This window comes from Schistocerca americana, chromosome 3, assembly GCF_021461395.2.
Source record: "Schistocerca americana isolate TAMUIC-IGC-003095 chromosome 3, iqSchAmer2.1, whole genome shotgun sequence".
In the NCBI taxonomy this organism is placed as follows: domain Eukaryota; kingdom Metazoa; phylum Arthropoda; class Insecta; order Orthoptera; family Acrididae; genus Schistocerca; species Schistocerca americana.
In genome coordinates, this window is record NC_060121.1 from 387465048 (window position 1) to 387492294 (window position 27247).

The 27247-nt window shown below is 40.5% G+C and overlaps 1 protein-coding gene across 1 annotated transcript in view; it reads right to left on the reverse strand.

Annotated features, from left to right (window-relative positions):
• The window catches only part of LOC124606106 (solute carrier family 22 member 1-like), a 130919-nt gene that overhangs the window by 7384 nt on the left and 96288 nt on the right, over positions 1-27247 (reverse strand). The window contains exons 6-7 of the mRNA XM_047138071.1: positions 16560-16781; positions 2757-2971 (exon numbers count right to left, since the gene is read on the reverse strand). Coding sequence (XP_046994027.1) covers positions 2757-2971; positions 16560-16781 — 437 coding nt within the window. The remainder of the gene's footprint in view (positions 1-2756; positions 2972-16559; positions 16782-27247) is intronic.

Genomic DNA, 27247 nt, shown 5'->3' on the forward strand with positions numbered 1-27247 from the left:
ATATCTTTGGCACAAGAAGTCAACAACAGCCTGGATTCAAGAAGTTAGGAAAGAAACAACATAAGTGAAAAAGATGCAACAGAAAGAGAGATTTTCAAGAGGAAAGTGTTAGAAATGGAAGGATTCCAAGGCAAGAAGGAGAAGAAGACAGGGTCAAAATTGTCTGAGGAGAGAAAAAGGATACATAGTGAAAATATGAGAGAATACTGGAGGAAAAAGAAAGAACTACAAAGAAATAAGCATTTAAATTTGTGCGTGGTCTTTAGATGACCCAAACGAAGAAAGAAAGAAGAAGGAAGAAGTAGTAATGTTCTCACTTTGGTCATATATCTGGCGTATGCATTCAATGGCAACTGTGGCTTTCATAAAAAAAAAAAAAAAAAAAAAAACTTTTTCGGGGGAAGGAGACGTCCATTAATCACGTGAGCTCAAAATGGAGGGTCCTCCGGCAAAATCTGACGAAATTTCGTTTAAGGAAACGAATATACATTATTTTAATGAATAACGTTTTGCTTTAAAATATTATCCTGAGCGTAGAGAAAATTAAAGTGCCTGCTAGTCTTTAGAGCTTCTCTGAAGAGGACTGGATGCTTTACACATGTGGTGTCTGGGTTTCCCCGATTTTCATTCAGTTAGTTCTCTGCTGTACCGGTTGAAATCACTCTGTGTCAGTTAGTCAGTCAGTCAGTCAGTCAGTCAGTCGTGATATTCTGCAATGCGTACATGTGTCCGGAAATTCCGATTGCAAACTTCTAGGATTTATTTTGAATAGAAACCTACACGGTGGCGCACGAAATGTGTTACCATTCTGTTTTTGAATATAAACTTTGTTGTCAATACAATCTGAAAGGAACATTTACTACAATGAAGAGCCGTTCATGGAGATTTGTTCTAACTCAGCACATGCGCAATATGTCCACTATTTCGTTTCCTAAATTCCTTCAAACGAACACTGAAGTTAGTGATTACCCTACGGCACATGTCTTCCGTAATTTCACTGCAAGCTTCAAGAATAAGGCTTCTGAGCTCAATTAAATTCCACAGCTTCTTGCTACTGCCGTGCCCTTCAACACGCAGTGATTCATGCAAGATGGAGCAAGGCCACATACTGCAAACACTGTGTTGGAGTTTTTACACGAGCATTTCGACATGCGGATCATTTCACCCAGGTTTACAAGTCGCTTCAATGACGCACAAAATTGGCCCCGCAATAGTCCAGACCTCAATCCATGTGACTTTTTTCTCTGGGGGTACCTAATGGAAAAAATTTTCCCGAAACGTCCACGTGATTTAATGGAGCTCAGAAGACTTGTTCTTCAAGCCTGCAGTGAAATTACGGAAGACATGTGCCGTAGGGTAATCATTAACTTCAGTGTTCGTTTGAAGGAAGTTAAGAAACGAAATGGTGGACATATTGGGCATGTGCTGAGTCAGAACAAATTTCCATGGACGGCTCTTCATTGTAGTAAATGTTCCTTTCAGATTGTATTGACAATAAAGTTTATATTCAAAAACAAAATGGTAACACATTTCGTGTGCCACCCAATATGTCCGGAAACTTACCTTTCCGTGCAAAAGCTGTTTGAAAACATGTTTGCTAGGTAGGTATGCAATTGGATAGTAATGGTGCGGGAGGGGGGGGGGGAGGGGGGGAGATTATTTCGGACCGGCCTATGTCATTTGACGTCTGTCTTACCTCTATCACCTGGTCCAAGCTTCATTCACGTGTCTGTGAGTGTTAGAGCAACATGGTTGAGTACACGTTTACAGAATACAACTACATGAGCCTTCTGAATGGCGAAGCTCACGGTGATGCAAGAGCTGCTCGTCGCCTTTATTAGGATCGTTTCTCCAACGCCTGACTCCACTTCATACCATTTTCGCCACAATTACACAATGGCTTCGAGAAAGGGTACCTTCAGGATCAGCATTCGTGATTGTGGTGCTCCAAGGAGACGTCGTACTCCTGAACAAGAAGAGTCCATACTGCATCGCCTTGAAGAGAACCCGTCAATGAGCACATAAGCAATTTATTTGGCTGTTAATGAGTGGAACTGTAAAACTAGTGATGTCCTGGGTCACATCTAATCAATTACTGGTAAAAGTGGTCCGTTACCAACCAATGTGTTTTTAGATTGTTGTAGCACAGAAAGAGTTATGTTCAACATGGATTTGTATCAAAACTTTGACAGTTTATACGTTAAGCAGTATGCCAACAAGTCGCAACACAGAAGCAAGCAGGAAGTTAATTTTTATGGAAAGGAGCTAATCGAAGTTTGACCTTCCTGAACTCTATTAGTGATCATTTAAACTGAGAGACTGAAAAGCTACATAATGATAAGATTCAAAAGCAAATACAAACAATTTTGTCTTTCATCTGCAAAATAGGTAAAGATTCAGTGACATTTAATATACCACATCAATAAAAGGTCAGTTTTACAGGGATCTGTCAAAAAGTTTAATACTATTTTCTTCAAGGACCTTTTATCCATCTGTCTCTTTCTGTCTGTCCATCTGAATACTACTCATCATTGGCATGTTTAAAATAAAGTGGTTTTAATCACTTCTTAAAACACAGTTTAACACACTTTCTAAATGAAACAATACCTGAGTAAAGGCGAAACTTCGGAGGGGGGAGTCCAAATTTAGAAAAAAAAAGTCACGTAATTAATGGACGTCCGCTAACTGTATCTGTAGTGAAACAACGTGAATCTGGTATGAGGCTATGCTTTGCTAGCAGATCGTGTGTGACTAACCTGTCAGCATGTAGAACGTGGCACAACTGGCAATGCCGGCCAACAGGGGTGCTGCGACGGCAGACCAACGGCGTCCAAAGCGGGACGCCCAGCAGTTGACCACGAAGTAGGCCACAAACTGCGCCATGCCCTGTGCCGCTACTGACAGGAACGGGTTTACGCTCAGCTTGCTGGCCACCGTCATGGGGGAGTAGAATGTCAGCACAAACACCGACCTGGTCATTATCCGACACTATATCAATAACGGTATTCATTCAGAAAATTCAGTTTAGAAATGAAGAAATAATTTGAAACACAACAGACTGTTTTAAAGTACTACAACATTTATTTATCTCGTTAGCTACAGTTCAATTCACAATACTATCACTGGGCAATTATTGCCTGATGGTGGAGTTAAAGGATGAAACTGTTGACAAAACAAAGAAATTCTATGAAACATACACGGCTTATATTGAATCAATTTCGTTCCTAGAAGCAAAAAAAGAGTCATCAAACTTGGCATCTGTAAGAATTTAAAACTAAAAACAAAATCTGTCTGTTACAGTTGGTTAATCACTCATAAAGTGACATAAGACGATTTAATATTCCAAGGAAAGTTGGAAAATCATAGCTAGAGGGCTTATTTCTAAATTTTGTGAGGGGAAATTATAATTGAGGATAAGTCTTTCCACAATATCGTTTACTTTTAGGAAGAAGGATATTTTGACAAAAAAAGTAGACAATGGCTATTCTACTACTTCAACTATGTATCTTAAAACAAAAAGTGCTGCAAGGGCGCAAAGTCAGTGAAACTGAAAACTGTCTTACCAACTGTACCGCTGTCTGCAACAAGAAACTCAGCTATTGTGATTTTATATAACTACAGACATTAGACTAATAAAACTCAAAGGTAAGATACAGACTTTGTCAGTTGGCAGTCTACATATATTAAATAAGTAGGAAGCAGTACAATAATAAAAGAGTGATACAAAATACGAACGGAAAGCAAAAGAACTATAATATTTTATGTAAAGTATCAGGTGAATATAATTGTGTAAACAGCATGGTGGGTCAAAGTCCCCAATACTCTGGACCAAATTTATTATGAGTGACTCACAGAATGACTTCCAAATTATGATATTGGAAAGATACATGAGGGTTCATGCGGGAAGAGATCAAAATTAGTTGACAGTTTGCGCTTCACGCATTGTCGCTGGTTTCCTCCAATCAGAGAGCTCAACGTCACGCCAAAACCGTTCGCCGTTGTCAAACTACCACTGAATTTGTCAGTCCTTGTCCGACTATCTTTCTTGATGTGTGTGTGTCCCGTATCCTTGGTCTGACTCTTTTATTTTGTATTTCGTCACACGTTATAACTACACCAAAAATAACACACACACGCACACACAACTACCGGGTCCCTCCATAGAGCAAGTTATTCAGTGTCACACATACAGGTATTATAATCAGAGAGATCGGCTTATATTAGATAAGCTTCGCACAACATTATGTAACGCTGAATTTTTTAAAGCTACAATTAATCATTGAGACCAGATTTGTAAATACAACATTCTACCGGAGTGTGAAGGAACAACACAACAGTTAGTATATTCTCGCAGAAGAAATTGAGTACCATAGGCAGTGTAGGGTAGTGGTTATGATACTCGACTGTTGCATGAAGAGTCGCGAATTCAACTCACCTGAACTGCCAAATTTTATTTTCTATATTCGGTTCGAGTACATTCTAGAAGTATCCACAAATTACAAGAATCATTGTACTAGAATGTTCTGCAATTATGTATGTACCGTATGTGCTCTGGCCGGAGGCAGTTCGCTCCGCGCTCTTGTATGTGCAAGTGTTGAATAAACCTTCGTTAAGTCAAGTTAATGTTCGTCGTTCATCTAATTACACCTTCTTCTACGTCACACTATTCTGGTGGAGGCGCCGGGTATTGGAATTTGTGATAACGCACATTATCGACGACACAGTGGCTTTCATCAAGCCACGACAGAGCCGCAGTTTACGTGGCGAAAAACCCGAATTCGAGCCATATTCAACAGATCGCAATCCATCGGCGACAGAAGAAGAAGAGGACGTTACGATGACAGCAACCGTGTGCCACCACATGACACATCCTTTCGGGTTATCTGGTGACGATGGCCAAGATCCAAACAAGTGGCTGAAGGTATATGAGCGTATAGCCAAATTTAACAAATGGGATGACACCGTGTATTGGGCTAACTTATTTTACTACTTGGAGGGCACTGTCAAGCAATGGTATGAGAACAACTAGGATAAGTTCACAAGCTGTGAAGTATTCCAGGTGGAACTGCGCAAGTATTTCGGCGACACACAACGACAGAAGTCCAAGGCTGAAGATAAATTAAACTGCAGGGCACATCGTCTAGGAGAAACTACAGCGTCCTACATTCAAGACATCTTGGAGCTGTGTAAAATAGTGGATCCTAGAATGAAAGAGGAATATAAGGGTATTGCTGAGGACATGTATCAAGCCCTATTCCAGAAGGAGGTTTTGACAGTAGACGGCTTCATACAATGGTGCCAGTATATCGAGAAAATGCATCAAAAAAGAATTACACCCAAGAAGTTTGAACGGCTTCCTAACGTCGTATCGATCTTCGTGATGGAGGAAGGAACTAATGTCACAAGTGTTCTTAGTCAGACAGTGAGAGAGGAAGTTCAAAAGGCACTTGGATTGTACGGCGAGGAAAAATGTGAGACGCTTCAAGAGGTCATAAGGAAGGAAGTGGAACAGACATTGAACCCAATCTCCTCCTTCATTTCCCTTATAAAAGGTGAAAAGGTCGAGACCCAGGCGGAGTTACGTTCGTGCAATCCGCATGAGGAACCTGTTTGGGCACCAAGGAAGACTGACGTCTGGAGCACCCAGAATAACCAACCAGTATGTTTCCATTGCGGACGACCGGGACATGTGCTGCGCTATTGTCGAGAAAGGCGGCGGATGTTTGATGACACCCACACCAGAAGACAGCAGACCGATCTTAGCCGACGCCAACTCCGGGACGACGAAGATAAACAAGAAGGTGTGGGTGCAGGATGACTTAGGTCACCATCGCCGCAAGCTACCCGCTCGAGAGGACGCTCCCCAGCACGCCGATCTAGGTCTCCATCGTCGTTTAGAAGCTCCAGCCGAACACCTAGCCGCCGCAACCTGGAAAACTAAAGGGTGCAACCTTCCTTGGAGGTGAGGCCACCGAAGAGAAAAATCCTCCGCCGTCGATCACTACAAAAATGATAGGAAATTACGTTGATATCCTCAAGGATGGCCAACGAGCCCAAGCTCTTGTGGACTCTGGAGCATCATATTCAGTCATTTCGGAGAAGTACCATCGCCAGTTGCAGAAAACCGTATTCGTCGACAGCAAAACATCTCTGCTGAAGGTGGCTAATGGGAAATATGTAAAACCTACAGGAAGATGTGTCATTCGTGTGGGTATAAGTGGCCATACAGAGCCCTTAGAATTCATCGTCTTACAAAAGTGTAGTCATGACGTCATTCTCGGATGGGACTTTTTGAAACCTTCTCAGGCAATTATAGATTGTAATCGCTCGAAGATTATGCTAGACGAGATGAGACACTGTGGACAGGAAGATGCGCATCCGAGTGTGTGGATACTGTGTGTGCTAGATGCAGTGATCATTGCGGTCAGCGCTATAAAGGTAACTGTCATGTGTCATGCCATGCGTCAACCCATGGATCTTGTAGTGGCATGCAAGAGAAGTATACCACTGAACAATAACTTGGTCATCCCAGCCTCTGTAGTCTTGTTTAAGCACGGATTCGGTAAATTGTGGATAGTTAACTGTCGCTGAGAACCGCAGATACTTCTAAGACGCATGTGCGTAGCAAACGCTGAGCCATTAATTGCCGAACAGCTGAGCGACATAGAAACCTGCGATGCCGAGGAAGGAAACACCAAGATGCCGACTGTCTCTCAAGAAACCCTGTGCAAGGCCATCAAGACTTTGATGAAGATAGTGAATGTCTCGCTGCACTCCAGAATCTCTCTGCTGAGCAGAAGCAGGACGCCAAGATATCTCAAAATATGCTTTCCTTAAATCGGTCTGAGGATGTGAAAGGACAATTTAAGGTAGTTAATGGATTACTTTGCTAGAAAAACTTTGATACGTTTGGAAAGAGGTAGCTACCAGTGATTCCTAAGCACATACGCCTAGATGTTCTACAGAAATTCCATGACACACCTGAGGCAGGACATTTAGGATTTATTAAGACATACGATAAGAGTCGCAAGAGATTTTTCTAGCCAGGTTTATTTAGGACCGTCCGTCACTATGTGTCGTACTGTCGAGAGTGCCAGAGGAAAAAAGACAGTTCCTCAGAAACCACCTGGCCGACTCACACCAGTTCCACCAGCCTAAAGGCCTTTCCAGCGTGTTGTGATTGACCTCCTCGGACGATTTCCAAGGTCTGCTAGTGCAATAGGTAGATTGTTGTTTGCACTGATTATCTGACACGCTACGCCATTACAAAAACCTTGCAAACAGCCGAAGCATCCGAGGTAGCCAAATTCATCGTGGAAGACGATTAAAAAAAGATTGTATTAAAACACGTGCCCCAGCGTCGTTAATTGCGGATCGAGGGAAAGTTTTTCAATCGAATCTTGGGACAGAGAAAAACCGTCGGAGCAACATTACTCATCACATGTCGACTGACTACCATCCACAAACTAACAGACTTACTGAACGCCTTGGCCGACGTGCTATCAATTTTCGTCAATGCTGAGCAGAGCAACTGGGATGAGATGCTAACTTTCATGACGTTTGCCTACAACACCGCCAAACAAGACACCACAGTATTTACGCCATTTTTCCTGGTGCATGGGCGTGAGGCGACTACGACGATGGACACTGAGTTTCCGTTACATCCTGATGACGTGGACGACGACTACATCGGCCAGGTGTTAACCAGAGCCGAGGAAGCACAGCAGTCAGCTCGACTCCGCACGCTGCAGGCTCAAGAAAACAATCGCGAAGGTATGACGCGAGCCACCACCTTGTTGTCTACCAGCCTGGTGACCTCGCCTGGATCTTCCCTCCCGTTCGGAAGGTTGGCATCTGAGAGGCTCCTCAGGCGCTACTTTGGACCTTACAAGGTTGTAAAACAGTTGTCTGATGTTACGTGTGGAGTTGAAGAGTTCGACGCCGAGTTCGCTCCGCGCTTTTGTATGTGGAAGTGCTGAACAAACCTGGCCAGAAAACTCTTGTGGATCCTATCGTATGTCTTAATAAATCCTAAATGTCCGGCCTCGGGTGTGTCATGGAATTTCAGTAGAACATTTAAGCGCGTGTGTTTAGGAATCATTGGTAGCCATCTCTTTCCAAACGGATCAAAGCTTTTCTTAACCATGGACATGTACTCTTGGTATTGGCAAGTCGAAGCAGATGAGGTTGATCGTGAGAAAACTGCATTCATCACCCCTGAGGGCCTGTATGAGTTTAAGGTAATGCCGTTTAGTTTGTGTAATGCACCAGCAACTTTTCAACGAATGATTATCATCTAAGTCGCCTGAAGTGGACGATGTGTCTTTGTTATTTAGATGACAATAAATTGTTCTCAGAGACATTCGATGAACACGTAAAAAGACTGAGATCCGTTCTTAGGTGTCTCCAACAAGGCGGACTGAAACTTAATCCAAGAGAGTGTCTCTTTGGAGCAAAAGAAATCAAAATACTTGGACACCTTGTGCCAAATTAGGGTGCGTGGCCAGACCCAGAAAGATGAGATCTATACCGGAATTTCCTATTGCTAAAAGTATTAGAGATGTGAGAAGCTTCCTCGGATTTTATTCTTATTACCGTAGTTTATCATTTTGAATCAAACCCAGGACAATCCAAGAGTTGTTAAAAGCTGATGCTAAATTTATCTGGGTTGGTGCTCAACAAGGTTCTTTCGATGTACTGCGGAAAGCTCTGATGAGTGACCCTGTACTTGGTCTGTATCAAGAGAGAGCACCTACATAACTACACACAGATGCGAGTGGGTATGGGATCGGTGCTATTCTGGTGCAAATTTCGGATGGAAAAGAGAAGGTTACAGCCCATGCTTCTAGGACACTTACAAAAGCCGAGAGAAACTACTCAACTACAGAACGAGAATGTCTTGCTGTGATCTCGGCCACGTTGCAAATTTCGACAGTATCTCTATGGAAGGCCATTCACAGTTGTTACAGACCATCATTCACTTTGTCGGTTGACAGGTCTTAAGGATCCAACAGGACGACACCCCAGATGGTCACTACATCTTTAATAGTATGAAATTGCCACAGTGTACAAAAGTGGAAGAACACCAAGATGCTGACTGTCTCTCAAGAATTCCTGTGCAAGACCATCAAGACTTTGATGAAGATAGTGACTGTCTTCCTTAAAGTCTTGATGGCCTTGCTCGGGGTTCATTGGACTTCATCTAGATAGTGACAAACGGACAATTGAAAGAGAAGTCAGGTCAAGACATTTAATATCAACAAAACTATCCCAAGACGTCATAGAGGCAGTTTTTTTAAGTTAGAGAACAAAGATGGAATATGAGGTAAATGAACTTGCCTGAACAAACATCGCTTTGTGGATGTAGTGGCACTGTTTGCCACTTCTGCTTGTAAATAACAAAACGATTGGAAGAATGTAACAGAGCAGATGCAGTCCTGAAAATCTGTGGTACTTAAACTAAAAAAAATTGTACACGGACTTATCGAAAATTAAATGATGCAAATTATCAACAAAAACACAGTTGATGAGTTTATATACTTAGGGCAGCAGAAACAACGAGTGGGTGGACAAAAAAAATTGTACACATGAGCAAAGTTAGCTTGGAGAGGTTTTGGTAAATAAAATAATGTTTTCAACGCATTTCTGCTTATCTGTCTGAGTAGAAAAGTTTACAGTCAGTGTGTATTATGGGTTTTCACTTGAAGAAATGAGATTGACTTTTAGTGTAAGAACTGAGGATTCCTCAGTAGACAGGAGAGAGATTCATATTGAGAATTAATGGGAGAAATGCATAGAAAACAAAAAATTGTATCAGGGAATAGAGTGGACAGAAAGGGACAATTATGCCCACAATATAAGAGAAATGTAGGTTGTCTTCACATGTAATGAATGTAAAATATACAAAGGAAGTTCTTTGATGAATGTTAAGAGATAAGAAAAAACCGTGATGCGGACCTAATGAGAGACATAAGAAAACCTACAGAAGCAATAAGATAGCTTACAGCTGAAGACTGTAATGTATGTATAATTCAGAAGAGGACTTTATCCAGCTGTTGACGTCTAATAGCTAACAGTAATGATGTGAAATAAAGACTTCTGATTTCTGTGCAAACACAAATGTCCCTTTTCACAGCTTTAGAAATTGTTTAGACCAGAAGTTTGTTTGAAGAAATACATGAAACACAAGTACATATAAGAATAGTATCCTTATGTAAAGTATCCTAATTACCTTTACAAAGTTCGGAAATTATGACATATCTAAAATGATTACAGCTGCTAACAATTACCTTCTACTAAAAAAATTTTAATGATCAACTTTGACAAAGTTTTGGAAGTTCGTTGAATCTTAATTGACAGAGGTGTAACAGAAATTTTAATTTGTTTTTGAAATGCCAAATCCTTTAATAGTTAAAAGATTTCAGTACCATATATAATATGACCCATATTGCATTATTTAACTACCAGTAAAAATGTTATCTACAACAAGTATTCTAGTGTACACGAGTGTGAGATACAGTAGTTAAGCCAGTTGCCAGACTACTCTGGACTTAATGAAAAAATAATAAGTAAAACAATAAAGAGAGAGAGAGAGAGACAGTGCAGTACGTTACAAAAACGGAAGCTCCATCTAACACTTCATGCCACATTGTTTGGTGGCCGACGTTAGCAAGACCAAAACATCTGAATGTAGTTGCTCAAATTGTATTTCAGAGTGAACTCTCCCCAAGAGCAACATATTATTTTTGTAGGAGCAGTTGTTACAACCATACCAATTTTTTTATTTTCTGTAGACGCTTGTAATCTATGTCTAGGTAGGATTCTTGCTACCATACTAGATGATTTGGCAGATTTTTTACTATAAAATTTGAGCATAAGCAAAATTATTATTTTAAAGATAGTCACAGACAGAAGTGAAAATAGCATACAATGAACATAATTCAATACAAGGAAAAGTATTATTTATAATGAAGATAAGTTCAATGAATGTAGTTGTGTAGATGGTTGAATGATTAGGAAATGGATATTATAAATATTAAATCACAATGTTAAGTAAAAGCAAGAATTTATTACATGATAACATAATACACAAAAGATACTGGTAGTGTTATTGAAAAGTCGGTATAATATCTGGCAGAGATTTCACAGTGTGTCATGCTTGCAAAATAAGTTTAAAATCCGTATGTAATATGCCCTGGGGCTACTCTGAATGAAAATAAAAGGATATAATGGCTAATAGTAATGTAAATTATTTCATTGATAACAAACACTGAGCATTATTTACTTATATAGAAGTAATTGTTATATTCATAAATTACTTGAAAATATTATTGCTGCTACCGGGTAATAAATTGTGACTGATACATTATGAACACAAATTGCTGAAATATCGTATAGTCTAATCAACACTAAACAACTGGAATTAAATGAATAACATACAATTATCAAAATCTGTTCAAATTATTTCAATGACTTTTTCCAAACCAAATTAGGAATCATGTTAATTCAAAGTGAATTAAAGTGGATTACGTTTTTGGAAACGAGCTCTTGAAATGTAGAGAGAGAGTAATTTATAGATCAAGCAACACTGATTTTAAAAAAGACAAAAAACAAGATAAATATAGAGTGGGAACGTATAGTTTCTATGATTTTTAGTGTGGTAGTAAAATAAGATGAAATGCTGAAAATGAAAAGAGGGAAATGTGAAAAATGTGTTCGTGAAAGTTTATTGACAGTTTGATTGAAATGCAAGAGAAATCAAAAAGGAGTGAGTGTACTGCTTGGTTGTGAGCGCAGCTTGAAAAGAAGTGAAAAAATTGTGAAAGTTTTGAGAAATTTCAGAAATATACTACACAAAAAGCAAGGGATAACTTTTTTTGAAACCCTGTAACTGCCTCCCATTGAGACACTAAGTCTGAAGGTCAAAGGCGCCTACGACCTTCCTCTGTAAGGGTGCAAAAGCGCAGCGCACAGCGCGCCACCTTCAACCATGGCGAGGCATCAAACAGCAAGGTTCCATACACGTGAAAAAAAAAAAAAAGGCCACAGCTCAGAAATTCAGGTGAGGTGTGACGTAGGTCAATGATATCACGTCGGCACCAAATCTCACCACAGTTGTGTCCAGCACCATCGTGTACGTGTCCCCTCTTATCCACATTCTTTTGGCGCCTCTGCGTTGGAGGTCAGAAGAGCAACACCGAACGTTTAAATCACGCAGTTTTCTTATGGGTGGGCGAGGAAAACCTTTCAAACACACCGCCGCCCAGAACTGACACGAAAAATCCTCAATATATGCCACGAAAGGGGTCAATGAAACCAGCCCTTCCCTTAGGGCGTTGATTCCCACGCGTTCTTCGGTCGAAAAAGACAGTTGACAGTTTGGTGAGCATCAGAACGAAGTTTTTGACAGTGTTCGACACTGCTGACATACACCGGACGATTCACCCATACTCTAAGGACCTCGTGGGGCTACAATCTCACTGAACGTGATCTCACTGCTGTGGAGTAGAACGCGACCGCACTTTTTACTCTTTTACACTGGTTGGAACCGCTAGGGACCGTTCAAAACCATCCAAAGAAATTTGAACGAGATACCATGCGGCAAGGTGTACTTATGCTTTTTCAACTTAAATCTTCTGAGCCGTGGCGCCTTTCTTTCGCATGTATCGACATCTTGATGCTAGAACTTCGCCGAACCCGAGGGTGACGTCGCAGGGCACCATTACAGAGTAAGGCTGTAAGCGCTTTTGAGTCAAATTTCAAACTTCTTCATCGCAATGGGGTTTCGAAAAAAATGATACATTTTTGCGCAATGTATTAATAATTTTAGTTCAAAATTCAAGCCGGGGAAAATACACCAAATAATCAACGCGAAGTATGAAGTGTTGAATGAAAGGTAGCTTTCTAAAATAAAAATATTCTGTGCTTTTGAATTGTTGATCTGGTGCGGCGGCGTGATTCTTTCCGTCCCTTTACGACGAAAGTGCACCTACCTGTGAACATTGTCTCAGCAGATCTTCAGTAGGAAAGCCGAGTGAAACCTACTGTACTTCGACGTGAACCAGGCTGCAATTAAAGTCACTAATCTACGTTTCAGGAGAAACACGAAATGAAAGGTTTGAAATTTTGTCCTCAGTTAACATATTCTGAAACTTAGGTGAACAAGTATCACTGCCAAGCCCGTGCTAGTCTTAACACAGTCACTCACAATCCTTTTCACTCACGTTAGCAAGTTTACGGTGTTGCATTTCCCGAAAACGTAATAGCTACAAAAATTGTGTTTGATTGAGAATGCTCGCCAAATATTAAGTCTGTCGGTACCAAATGCAGTCACAGTTTTTAGCCACCGACCTGCTCAATACGCCACGCGGAATATATGCCTTTTCTCGTCACAAAATTCACTTAAAAATTCCGAAATTTCTACGCACACATAGGAATAATTATGCCGTCACTTTCCAACACTTTTGATGTATGAAACACTGCTAGACCCGGCAACTTATCATTTCCATCGGAAGTACTACTACTACAAACGTCCGATCTGTTTCATGGCTAGGCCTCGACTCTTCTTTAGAATACTCGAAGTCTTCTCTACCAGCAGAGAAAGGGGCGCGAAGAATATTGCTTCACCATTGGTCAGTTTAATCAACAGCCGAAAGCAAAACAACACTCTCCCGCGTCAATCCGCGCTTTTCATCAATAACCAATCGCAAAATAGTAAAACTAACGACTGCACTTTGACGGAATTATCTAATATGCTGAAGTTTTGCTTATGCATAAAGTTATTTACTATTGTTATTTATACCTGAATTAAATTTCCCTTTACCATAAACTTACTTTACAAATCTATTCCACAAAAATCCCCTTTGTCCATATCGATACTTCTTCGAAATGTTCTCACACTAAATCCTACTACATAATTCGTTAAACAGTTATCTTCAATTAACCTTAAACCACACTCACGCATCATTCATACTGCTAAAACAAATTTATAACATTTTACATACACAAAAAGACATAATAACACTTTATAAAAATAGTAGAACAGTTTATGAAAAACATTCTATTACTTTAGTGCACTCTAGTGGGCACAATTGAAACTAAAATCACAGTCCCCCTATCCAATATTGTCCTCTATCGGCTGATACATAAACTACGTGCGCGTCCAGTCTCACATCACCATCTGTCACTCTCCAGCTCTGAGAGACATCTTTCACTTAACCGCCTCCAAGGCAGGATCCTTATACGGCGCTACGCCTCACTGATACTAAAGGAAAAGGCATTGAATTTGTCTAGTTAACCAAATGGAGGTCAAATACGAGTAAGTGGAAGATGTTTGAAGAATATAACGGATACATGTTTAGGAAAACATTCAAATGATAGAACTTGAATGTAGAAAATAATTACAAATAAGCATTAAATAGCAGAGACGAGCAACAGTCCGCTACTTTGGCTTCACTGTCATCGATCATCGTCCCTACAGTCCCGACTTGGTCCCATCCCATTTTCATCTGTTTCCAAAACGTAAAGAACATATACGAGGACTTCACTTTGATAGTCATGAAGCGTTGGAAGCAGAGCTCAGGTTGTGGCTCCACCAACCAACATCCCACAGCAACGGTATCAACAAACTGATCTCTCGTTGGGAGAAACTTTTTCGTCGCCAGCGTAGCTATGTTTAGAAATAAATATCTACACATTAAGAATAAAGATGTATGATGTTAAAAATGTTTGTTTTATTTTAAAAGCTTTCACATAAAAATTTCAGAACCGTTACTTCTCATTACGCCCTTGTAGTAATGGCTAGATTAAATTTTATGTTACATAGAGGGCAGATGAATTTACATAACAGGAATTACTGCATAAGCGTATTCAGTTTACATGAAAAAGGGGGAGTCCATTAAAGTAAGTCACTATACAGAAGGGCCAAACGTTTATAATGTCATCAGGAACAAAAAGTTAATAACATGTAAAAGTTATTGAGATCTGGTCTATTTTGATGTACGAGACGTCGGCCAAGGAACAGCCCATACTGTCCCCTTGTGTCTTATTAACTCTGGTGACTTGTTCTTTCAGGTCCAGTACCTGTACAAGAAAAAGCGGATACGACGCTACTGATAAAAAATTCTACATACACTTAGGCAAGAAAAGTTGCAGAATATCTCGCAATATTTTGTCGGACATCCTTTTGTTCGGCGTAGTGCAGCGACTCGGCGTGGCGTGGAATCAACACGTCGTTGGAAGTCCCTTGGAGAAATACTAAGCCATGCTGGGTCTATAGCCATCAGTAACTGCGAAAGTGCCACCGGTGCAGGATTTCGTGCTGAACTGACCTATCAATTATGTCCCGTAAATGTTCGATGGGATTCATGTCGGGCAATCAAATGCGGCCCGGTAACATGGCGCACTGTCATCCATGAAAATTCCATCGTTGAATGACTGCAAATGATCTCGAAGTAGTCGAACACCAACTTCCAGTCAATGATAGGTTTAGTTGAGCTAGAGGACCCAGTCCAGTCCATGTAAACACAGCCCATACAATTACAGAGTCACCACCAGCTTGAGGGACCGATGACCTTTGTAGTCTGGTCCCTTCAACCCCACAAACTAAACCACTAGCTTGCACAGTGCCTTGTTGACAACATGGGTCCATGTCTTAAAAAATGGCTCTGAGCACTATGGGACTTAACTTCTCTGGTCATCAGTCCCCTAGAACTTAGAACTACTTAAACCTAACTAACCTAAGGACATCACACACATCCATGCCCGAGGCAGGATTCGAACCTGCGACCGTAGCAGTCGCGCGGTTCCGGACTGAGCGCCTAGAACCGCTAGACCACCGCGGCCGGCTGTCCATGTCTTCGTCGGGTCTGGGCCACATTCCAACCTTACCGTCAGCTCTTACCAACTTCAGTTGGGTCTCATCTGACCAAGCTATTGTTTTCCAGTCGTCTTGGGTCCCACCGATATGGTTACGAGCCCAGGAGAGACGCTGCGGGCGATTCTGTGTTGTTAACAAAGTCACTCGCGTCGTTCGTCTGCTGCCATAGCCCATTAACGCCAAATGTCGCAGCTCTGTCCTAACGAATACGTTCGTCATACGTCCCGCATTGATTTCAACGGTTATTTCACGCAGTGTTGCTTGTCCTCTTGCGCTGACTACGCAAACACTGCTGCACTTGGTCGTTAAGTGAAGGCGGTCGCCACTGGTGAGAGGTAATGTCTGAAATTTGGTATCCTCGGCACACTCCTGGCACTGTAGATCTCAGAATATTGAATTCCCTAACGATTTTCGAAATGTAATGTCCCAAGCGTCTAGCTCCTGCTAAAATTCCTCGCTCAGTCTGTTAATTAGCGTCGTGCCGCCATATTGACATCAGAAACCTTTTCGCATGAGGCCCCTGTGTACAAATGACAGTTCTACCAATGCACTGCCCTTTCATATTTTGCATGCGTGATACTACCGCCGTCTATATATGTGCATGTAGCTGTCCTATGACTTATGTCACCTCATTGTATAATACAGTAGAAACGTGGTTGTGGGAGATGCTTTTATCACTTACCTAGTGATAATGAGCAGTGCCGTGTTTCTGAGTACATTCCAGCTGGAGAAGATGCTTAGGAAGCCCACTCTGTCTGCTTTGCTCTTGCCCACGGTGTGTACGACCTGCGAGGTAAACCGAGGCAAAGTAGAGTTGTTGCAGTACGCGATGCGACGTAGCACGCTTAGCGCCTGCTGCTCCTTTCCTTTGCATGCCAACCATCGAGGCGACTCAGGAAACCACCTGCAACAAGCTGTCTTAGTCTTCGGAAAGTATGCAGTAGCAGGACAGATAAGCAGCCTATGAGAGCCAGTGTCATTGAGGTTTAAATCGCAAGCACATGCTCAGCAACGGCAGACTGTCCAAAACTCGACCTCGAGCTTTTCTGCAGCATACTGTGTATGTCAGCCCACGTTCTTACGAAAATCACGACGTGTTCGGAATTGTTCACAAAATACATTAGCAAAAAGTGAAATCCCTGAATAATAGAGAATATTAGAACAAAAGGTAATAAAAGTTAGTAAAACTAAAGCTGCAGTTTTAGCACATGCAGTGCCCATCTCAGACAAGAAAGCCAAATAAACTATAAGACACAAAAACAGCATTGTACCACGAAGGAATTATCCGAATAAGACGAAAATTGTGATGTACCGGGTGACCAAAAAGTCAGTATAAATCTGAAAACTTAATAAACCGCGGAATAATGTAGATAGGGAGGTAAAAATTGACACACATGCTTGGAATGACATGGGGTTTTATTAGAACCACCCCACATTGATAGACGCGTGTAAGATCTCTTGCGCGCGTCGTTTGGTGATTATCGTGCGCTCAGCCGCCACTTTCGCCATGCTTAGCCTATCAGGTCCCCAGACCTCAGTCCGTGTGATTCTTGGCTTTGGGGTTACCTGAAGTCGCAAGTGTATCGTGATCGACCGACATCTCTATGGAGGCTGAAAGACAACATCCGACGCCAATGCCTCACCATAACTCTGGACATGCTTTACAGTGCTGTTCACAACATTATTCCTCGACTACAGCTATTGTTGAGGAATGATGGTGGACATATTGAGCATTTTCTTTGCTTTGTCTTACTTTGTTATGCTAATTATTGCTATTCTCATTAGATGACGCGCTATCTGTGGGACATTATTTTAACTTTTGTATTTTTTTGGTTCTAATGAAACCCCGTGTCATTCCAAGCATGTGTGTCAATTTGTACCTCTATCTACATTATTCTGTGATTTATTCAGTTTTCAACTTTATACTGACTTTTTGATCACCTGGTACATGTACAGACAGACATGTGATTACAAAGTCAGAAAAATTTAATGATATATTCAAGAGAGAGAACTGTACAATTTGAGCAAGCCAATAACGCGTCGGTCCATCTCTGGCCCTTATGCTAGCAGTTATTCGGCTTGACACTGACTCAGAGAGTAGTTGGATGTCCTCCTGATGGATATCCTGTCAAATTGCGCGTTAGATCGTCAAAATCGCGAATTGGTTGGAGAATTCTTTGCTCAGTGCTTCAAACATCTCAATTCATGAGAGATCTGTGCTATGTCTGCGTAAGCAGAAGAAACTAACGATCAATGTCCGAAAACAATTTATTGGACAGTTCAATTGACCAAAACAATTCTCCAAGTATAAATTCGAATCACAACTACATACAAGAATAATATAGAAAACAACTGAAATAATTTCCTACTAGTCTCCGCCAGAGATTTCTGCGATATACCAAGCCTAATCCAGAGATCAGCGAGAAGATCCAAGCCGGACTGCAGGAGCAGAAGCTATCCAAGTTTGCTGGCGGTCGATGTGCTGCCGATGTGCGGCCGAGCGCCGGCCTTTAGAGAGCTTCGGCGGATGGGTACCTCGGAACTATTTTCCATCACCTGGTTTGACGTGTGAAAATAGTTCCAGGATCTGCAGCGACCTCTTCCTTACGTTTATGTGGGCCGGTAGTGGCCCCTGGTGGCCGATGGTGTTGTTGTTGTGGTTGTTGTTGTAGGCCGTTCATCAATATTGCCCATCGGTTGTGTAGTGCTTCAGTGTGCCTGCGAGGCGGGCAACCCGCGGCTGCAGTCTGTCAGTTTGGTTGCTGATACTCTAGGCGCCGTGATGTCTGATGGAGAAGGCCACAGCAATCGGGAGACCTTGGTGGCCAAGGTAGACTCTGGTAAGCACGAAGACGCATTACAAACTCTAGCACTGTGGGTATGCATTATCTTTTTGAAATGTGAACCCACGATGGATTGCCATGAAGGGCAGTAAAATGGGGCGTGGAGTACCGTCGAAACACGGCTTTGCCATAAGGGTACCACGGATGACAACCAAAGGGATCCTGCTATGAAATGAAATGGCACCTCAGACCATCTCTCCTGCTTGTCGGGCTGTACGGTGGGTGACAGTCATGCTGGTATCCCATCATTGTCCGAGGCGTCTCCAGACACTTCTTAACTGCTCATCGAGGATCAGTACGGAGCAGGACTGGTCACTGAAGACAGTTCTACTCCAGCCTATGGGTTTCCAGGCCGGATTTGACCGACACCATTGCAAACGGGGTTGTTGGTGCACAGAAGTGAACGGTAATCCGTGCAGATGACGTTGTGAGTTCAGCCCAACTTTCTGGCAACCGCCTATCGTTAGGCATTGTGATCTCACTGAAGCACGAGTTGCACATCGGATTGATGATAACGATTAATCCGGAACTCTCATAGTCTTTCTGATAATTGCTCGGTTCTCACTTTCTGTCGTCTCTCTGTTGTTGTTGTTGTGGTCTTCAGTCCTGAGACTGGTTTGATGCGGCTCTCCATGCTACTCTATCCTGTGCCAGCTCCTTCATCTCCCAGTACCTACTGCAACCTACATGCTTCTGAATCTGCTTAGTGTATTCATCTCTTGGTCTCCCTCTATGTTTTTTACCATCCACGTTGCCCTCCAATACTAAATTGGTGATCCCTTGATGTCTCAACACATGTCCTACCAACCGATCCCTTCTTCTAGTCAAGTTGTGCCACAAACTTGTCTTCTCCCCAATCCTATTCAATACTTCCTCATTAGTTATGTGATCTACCCATTCAATCTTCAACATTCTTCTGTAGTACCACATTTCGAAAGCTTTTATTCTCTTCTTGTCCAAACTATTTACCATCCATGTTTCACTACCATACGTGGCTACACTCCATACAAATACTTTCAGAAACGACTTCCTGACACTTAAATCTATACTCGATCTTAACAAATTTCTCTTCTTCAGAAACGCTTTCCTTGCCATTGCCAGTCTACATTTTATATCCTCTGTACATCGACTATCATCAGTTATATTTCTCGCCAAATAGCGAAACTCTACTACTTTGTCTCATTTTGTAATCTAATTCTCTCAGCATCACCCAACTTAATTCGACTACATTCCATTATACTTGTTTTGCTTTTGTTGATGTTCATCTTATATCCTCCTTTCAGGACACTGTCCACTCCGTACAACTGCTCTTCCAAGTCCTTTGCTGTCTCTGACAGAATTACAATGTCAATTTCGAACCTCAAAGCTTTTATTTCTTCTCCATGGATTTTAATACCTACTCCGAACTTTTCTTTTGTTTCCTTTACTGCTTGCTCAATATACAGACTGAATAACATTGGTGAGAGGCTACAACCCTGTCTCACTCCCTTCCCAACCGCTGCTTCCCTTTCATGCCCCTCGAGTCTTATAACTGCCATCTGGTTTCTGTACAAATTGTAAATAGCCTTTCGCTCCCTGTAGTTTACCCCTGCCACCTTTAGAATTTGAAAGAGAGTATTCCAGTCAACATTGTCAAAAGCTTTCTCTAAGTCTACAAATGCTAGAAACGTAGGTTTGCCTTTCCTTAATCTTTCTTCTAAGATAAGTCGTAAGGTCAGTATTGCCTCACGTGTTCCAACATTTCTACGGAATCCAAACTGATCTTCCCCGAGGTCGGCTTCTACCAGTTTTTCCATTCGTCTGTAAAGAATTCGCGTTAGCAGTTTGCAGCTGTGACTTATTAAACTGATAGTTCGGTAATTTTCACATTTGGCAACACCTGCTTTCTTTGGGATTTGAATTATTATATTCTCTCTAGGTCTACTAATTCCTTTTTGACGATGTATTCCACCATGTTTCACTCATTCCTGCCTACATCGTCATACAGTGGCAGCGCTCCTCTTCAAATGCCGAGTGATTCGCCGACTACACCAACCGGCTTCCTTGAGCCCAGTTACACGTCCTCTTTCAAATGTTGATATCTGCGTATACTGTTCCTCCGTCTGTCTGCAAGATATACTTACTGTTGAACTGAGTACGCGCAAAACCTTTATTCCCTCGTGTCGACATGTGCCCTGTTGACCATTCTTTCCAGCTGTGCGGCGATATTACGCTCCAGCGTCACACACTCATCCGTCTGTTGCGAAAGCTTATAATTTTGTGTTTTCCATCGATACCTGTATGAAAATCATTTAGTGATTAATTTGCATAACTTCCTATTGGTGCGTCTTTTTTTTCCTTTCTTCGAGTGTATTTCAGAGGTTCTATGTGACATTAAAACTGGGGGTAAGATAAGAAACACCTGTCAGGAACAACGTTGATAAAGCAACAGTGTATGTAAGGTCAGGTGCGTATAAAATTTAATGTGAAGACTGTCATTTTCACTTCATTCGACAAACAAGACGCAAGATAACAATGCGATATAGCGATTACAATAGTAAATGTGAAAGCAATCGACAGACTATTAAATTTCATGTTAAAGTCGAACAGCATTCAGTTACAGATATTAGTGATAACTTACAAGTACCCTGTATAGAGGAGGAAGTGCGATACAGAGATTTATTACAAGTCGAAGTGTACACCCACTTGCTGACTGAGCCAAATAGCATTCTAGATTAGATTAGATTAGTACTTGTTCCATAGATCATGAATACGACACTTCATAATGATGTGGAACGTGTCAGGTTAATAAAAGGTGTCTATACAAGATATTACATTACGCAAAATATTACGTGACACTTAATAGTTTTAATTTTTTGTGGGGGTTGGGGAAATTACCCACTTACTACATCCAAAAATTCATCTAATGAGTAGGAGGATATACAATTAAGAAATTCTTTTAATTTCCTTTTAAATGGTATATGACTATCTGTCAGACTTTTGATGCTTTTAGGTAAGTGCCCAAAGACTTTTGTGGCAGCATAATTTACCCCCTTCTGAGCCAAAGTTACATTTGACCTTGAGTAGTGAACATCATCCTTTCTCCTAATGTTGTAGCCATGTACACTGCTATTACTTTTGAATTCGTTCGGATTGTTAATAATAAATTTCATAAGTGAATATATATATTGTGAGGCTACAGTGAAGATGGCTAGCTCTTTAAATGACTGTCTGCAGGATGATCTTGGATGAGCTCCAGCAATTATTCTGATTACACGCTTTTGTGCAATGAACACTCTTTTACTCAATGATGAGCTACCCCAGAATATGATGCCATACGAAAGCAGAGAATGAAAATAGGCGTGGTAATCTAATTTACTCAGATGTATATAGCCAAAATTTGCAATGTACCTAATAGCATAAGTAGCTGAACTCAAACGTTTCAGCAGATCCTCAGTGTGTTTTGTCCAGTTCAACCCCTCATCAATGCATACACCTAGAAATTTTGAATATTCTACCTTAGCTACCGATTTATGATCGAAGTCTATATTTATTAATTGTGTCATTCCATTTACTGTGTGGAACTGTATATACTGTGTTTTGTCAAAGTTTAATGAGAGCCCATTTGCAGAGAACCACTTAATTATTTTCTGAAAAACATCATTTATAATTTCACCAGTTAATTCTTGTCTGTTGGGTGTGATAGCTATACCTGTATCATCAGCAAAAAGTACCAGCTTTGCATCCTCGTGAATATAGAATGGCAAGTCATTAATATATATTAAGAACAGCAGAGGACTCAAGACCGAACCTTGCGGCACCCCATTCTTGATTGTTCCCCAGTTTGAGAAATCACCAGATTTTTGCATATTATGTGAATTGCTTACTTCAACTTTCTGCACTCTTCCAGTTAGGTATGATTTAAACCATTTGAGCACTGTTCTATTCATACGACAGTAGCTGAACTTATCTAGAAGTAGTCCATGATTTACACAATCAAAAGCCTTTGATAGATCACAAAAAATCACAACAGGTGACTTCCGATTACTCAGAACATTTAATATTTCATTAGTGAAAGTATGTATAGCATTTTCCGTTGAAAAACCCATCTGGAAACCAAACTGACATTTTGTTAAAACTTCATTTTCACGAAGGTGTGAAGCTACTCTACAATATATTACTTTTTCAAGAATTTTGGATAAGGTAGTCAGAAGAGACATTGGGCTGAAGTTGTTGAAATCAGACTATCCCCTTTTTATGCAGTGGTTTAACAATGGCATACTTCAGTCTATCTGGGAAAATACCCTGCTTCAGAGAGCTATTACATATGTAGCTAAGAATCCCACTTATTTCTTCGGAACAAGCTTTTATTATCCTGCAGGAAATGCCATCAATTCCATTCAGCTTTTATTCTTGTGAGAGTTTATTATCTTCCTAATTTCAGAAGGAGAGGTGTTCTTTATCAAGTTTCCATTCGCTTTGATGGTGATGCCGTCATCCTATACTTTTGGTTGCCCTGTCTCCCTTGTAACTAATTCCAAAATGTTTTGATTTTGTTATCAGAGGTATTAATCTTCGACATGATGCACATGCTTCTGGACTTTTTAATATCCTTTCTTAATGTAGCACAGTGGTTTTTATAATATTTGGCTGTTTCTGGGTCATTACTCTTTCTTGTTGTTAGATATAGTTTCCTTTTGTGGTTACAAGATATTTTTATTCCTTTAGTAAGCCAAGGCTTTTGCATGGTTTCTTATAATTAGATTTAACTACTTTCTTGGGGAAACAATTTTCAAATTCTCTTACAAGTGTATCATGAAATAAGTTATATTTTAAATTAGCATCAGGTTCCTTGTACACCTCATCCCAGTCTAACTGCTGCAGATTTTCTCTCAAATTTCTAATTGTTGAGTCATTAATTGAACACACAACTTTGTAGGGTAGTATTGAATTACTGAATGGAGCTATGTCATATACTGTAACTAGCTGAGCATTATGATCAGAAAGCCCACTCTCAACAGGAGAAGAATTTATGTTTTTAAACCTATCTGGGTCTATAAAAGTGTTATCTATCAATGCACTGCTGTCCTTTACTACCCGAGTAGGAAAATTAATGACAGATGTCAAATTAAAAGAACCGAGCAAGACTCCCAGGTAATTCTTCATATTACACTCTTTCAGTGAATCAACATTGAAGTCCCCACAAATAATAATTTGCTTTCCCCTATCTGACAGATAGCACAACAAGGCATCCAAGTTTTCCAGGAATAAATGAAAGTTTCCTGAAGCGGACCTATATACTGTTACAATTACAAAAGAGCCTTCCTTCAGTTTAAGTTGATAGGCACATGCTTCTATATGTTGCTCTAGACACAACTTTTTTGTATCAAAGCTTTCTACACAGTGATAACTTTTGACATATATGGCAACTCCTCCTCTCACCTTATTCTCTCTACTCCTATGTGCTGCTAGTTTATAACCACTGATATTTACCTTTTCCATATCAGACACAATGTGATGCTCAGACAGGCATAGTATATCTATTACATTATCAGATTCAATGTCATCTAAACAAACAAGGAGTTCATCTACTTTATTCTTCATTCCCGGAATATATTGGTGAAAAATGTTAACATTATTTTTTACTTAACTTTTGTGAGAATCTACTTTTTCCTTTAATCCACCAATATTTTTGTTAAATATGGTAACATTATTATTTACTTTCCTGTTGTGAGAATTTTGTGAGTTTTGGACCTCTTTAGCACCTACCTGCCTGAACTTCTCATTGGACACTTATATTAGTCTAAAAAAGAGGTATATCCATGAGTACTAGTGTCCCCCCTTATGGATTTCGCTAACAACCCTTCCAGTTTACCCTTCCCTTTCCTACTGAGGTGTACGCCATGCCTTGTGAAATCCCCCCTATCAATAGGCTAGACAGGAAACAATCCAATGTCTGACAGAGTGGCCGCCCTACGCAACTAATCCAACTCCATATTTACCCTCCAGACAGAACTGTTCAACTGGGGCTGATCATGCTGCACAAAAGCAGGCACCAGCCCATCATTGGTATGGGTCGTTGCAGAGGCTCTTTTCACCAGGTCACACTCAATACCGTAGCCCTGATCCCTATCAATACTGTTTCCCACTCCACCCACTATCATCACATGATCCTGCTTTGTGAAACCCTTGCACAAGGAACCTATATCTTCTACCACCTGGCTGAGACTTGCACTTAGCTTGAAATGGCTTGTGACCTGGTACTGGTCACCTAATTTTTCCTTCAAAGTCTGGCCCACACCTCTTCCATGGCTGCTACCTAGCAACAGAACTTTCCTCTTACTTTCTACTTTTTTTGAAACAGTTGGTTTCCTAGTGAGATTCTGTTGCATCTTAACTAAATCCACTTCTGCTGGAGCCTCTTCCTTACTTAACTGTGGTAGCAAGGCAAATCTATTGGTTGTGCTAATTGGGAAACTGTCAGATACTGTTCTTTTTATGTGGCCCCTGTTCCCAGCTACCACTTCCCACCGCTCTTTACCCTCATCCCCCTTAACATCTTCAGTTCCTCCTTTGCTCTGTCCAAATCAGCCTGAAGGGCTCTAATTTTCTCCTCCTGTTCAGCTATAATCCTATCTCTTGAGCAAACCCTGCAAAAGAATGGAAGAGTCTCGTTTGCTTCTCCAATTCCCACGCCGCTACAATTTCCCCAATGAAACCACCTGTCACAATAGCTGCACAAAACCCCTGAACTAACTATCCTACTGCAGTTCACACACTTAGTATCCATGGTAGTTTGGAAATTAGTTAAGAGTTTTTCTAAGTGATAACGCTAATATATTAAATACAGATGCAAAGGACACCAAATATGTTTTGGAAACTAATATGTAAGTAAACTATTACCAAATGCACTTAAATTAGTGGTATAACGCTAAATATGCACGATCAAAAACTAGGCCTAAACAACCGAATGTAACCAAAACGAACATTTTGCGATAGGTGGAAGAATACATAAATAAAAGAAAAACCTTTAATGGCAAGCTTGAAGAGCACACTAATGAACGTATTTAATTAATCTATACCAAATGCACTTAAGATTGCGGTATAACGCTAAGTATGCACACTCGGAAAGTAAGGCAACGACGCGAAATATAAACAAAACGAACTTTTCGCGATTACTGGAATAATACGCAAATAAAAGAAAAACGTTTAATGGTGAGCTTGAAAAGCACCATACTGAACGTATCTAATCAGTTAAACTACAGCAAATGCACTTCCAATTGCGGTATAACGCTAAATATGCACACTCAAAAAATTAGGCCTAAGCAGCAGTAAGTAAACAAATGAACTTTTCGCGATTACTAGAACAATACGCAAATAAAAGAAAAACTTTTAATGGTGAGCTTGAAGAGTACACTAAAGAACGTATTTAATTAGTTAAAAGTGTTCAACTACAATTAATTACAACCTAAATTACTTATCTTTCACGGGAGCTCTGTCTCCGTACGCGTGGCCTTGTGCAGGGCTACCAACGCCTATTCTCAATGAATAACCTAAATATAAAACCAGAAAACAATAGAAAACTTCATTCACTTTATAATACACGAAATTAATGAGATAAGACCTTGCGTAACATATATTTCAGTATAGTAGGTATTTGCTTCCTACTGTTATACATTGGATGTGTCATGCTGTTCGGCACTATAGAAATTTCTTTCCTTTCCTGCGCTTTCCATATGTTCTTACTTTCGACAATGCTGCAGAGAAACTCGCCATTCCTTACCTTATCAGTCCATCTAATTTATAACATCATGCTGTAGCACCATATCTCAAATGATTCTATCCTCTTTTTCTAGTTTTTTCCACAGCCCATGATTCACTACTATACAATTCTGTGTTCCAACCTACATCCTCCGAAATTTCTTACTTAAAATAAGTCCCATGTTTGACATTTGTTTTTTTTTCAGTACTGCCCTCTTTGCCTCTTTTCCTGCGTTTTACTTCTTCTTTGCTTCGTTCATGACTATCAAAATTCCTTAATTTAATCGTCTTCATAATCATCATTGCTGAGTTAAGTTTACCGTTAAACTCATTCCTACTATTCTTGTTTACTTTCGCCTTTTCCGATTTACTCTCAGTCCATATTCTATACTCATTAGACTATTTATTTCATTCAGTAGATCCTATAATTCTTCTTCACTTCCACCGACGACAGCAATGTCATCAGCCAATCATGCTGTTAATAATCTTCCACTCTGAATTTTAATCCCACTCGCCAACCTTTCTTCTATTTCCGTCATTGCTCCATCGATATATACCTTGAAGAGTAGAGACGAAAATCTGTATCCCCTTCCTATAACCTTTTTAATCTGAACATGTCATTCTTAGTCTTCCATTCTTCTAGTTCCCTTATGGTTCTTGTACATGTTGCTACTTCTGTTATATATATATATATATATATATATATATATATATATATATATATATATATATATCGTAGTGCACCATCTTAGATTGTCGTAAAAGCACGCTACATCTCCACCATCGC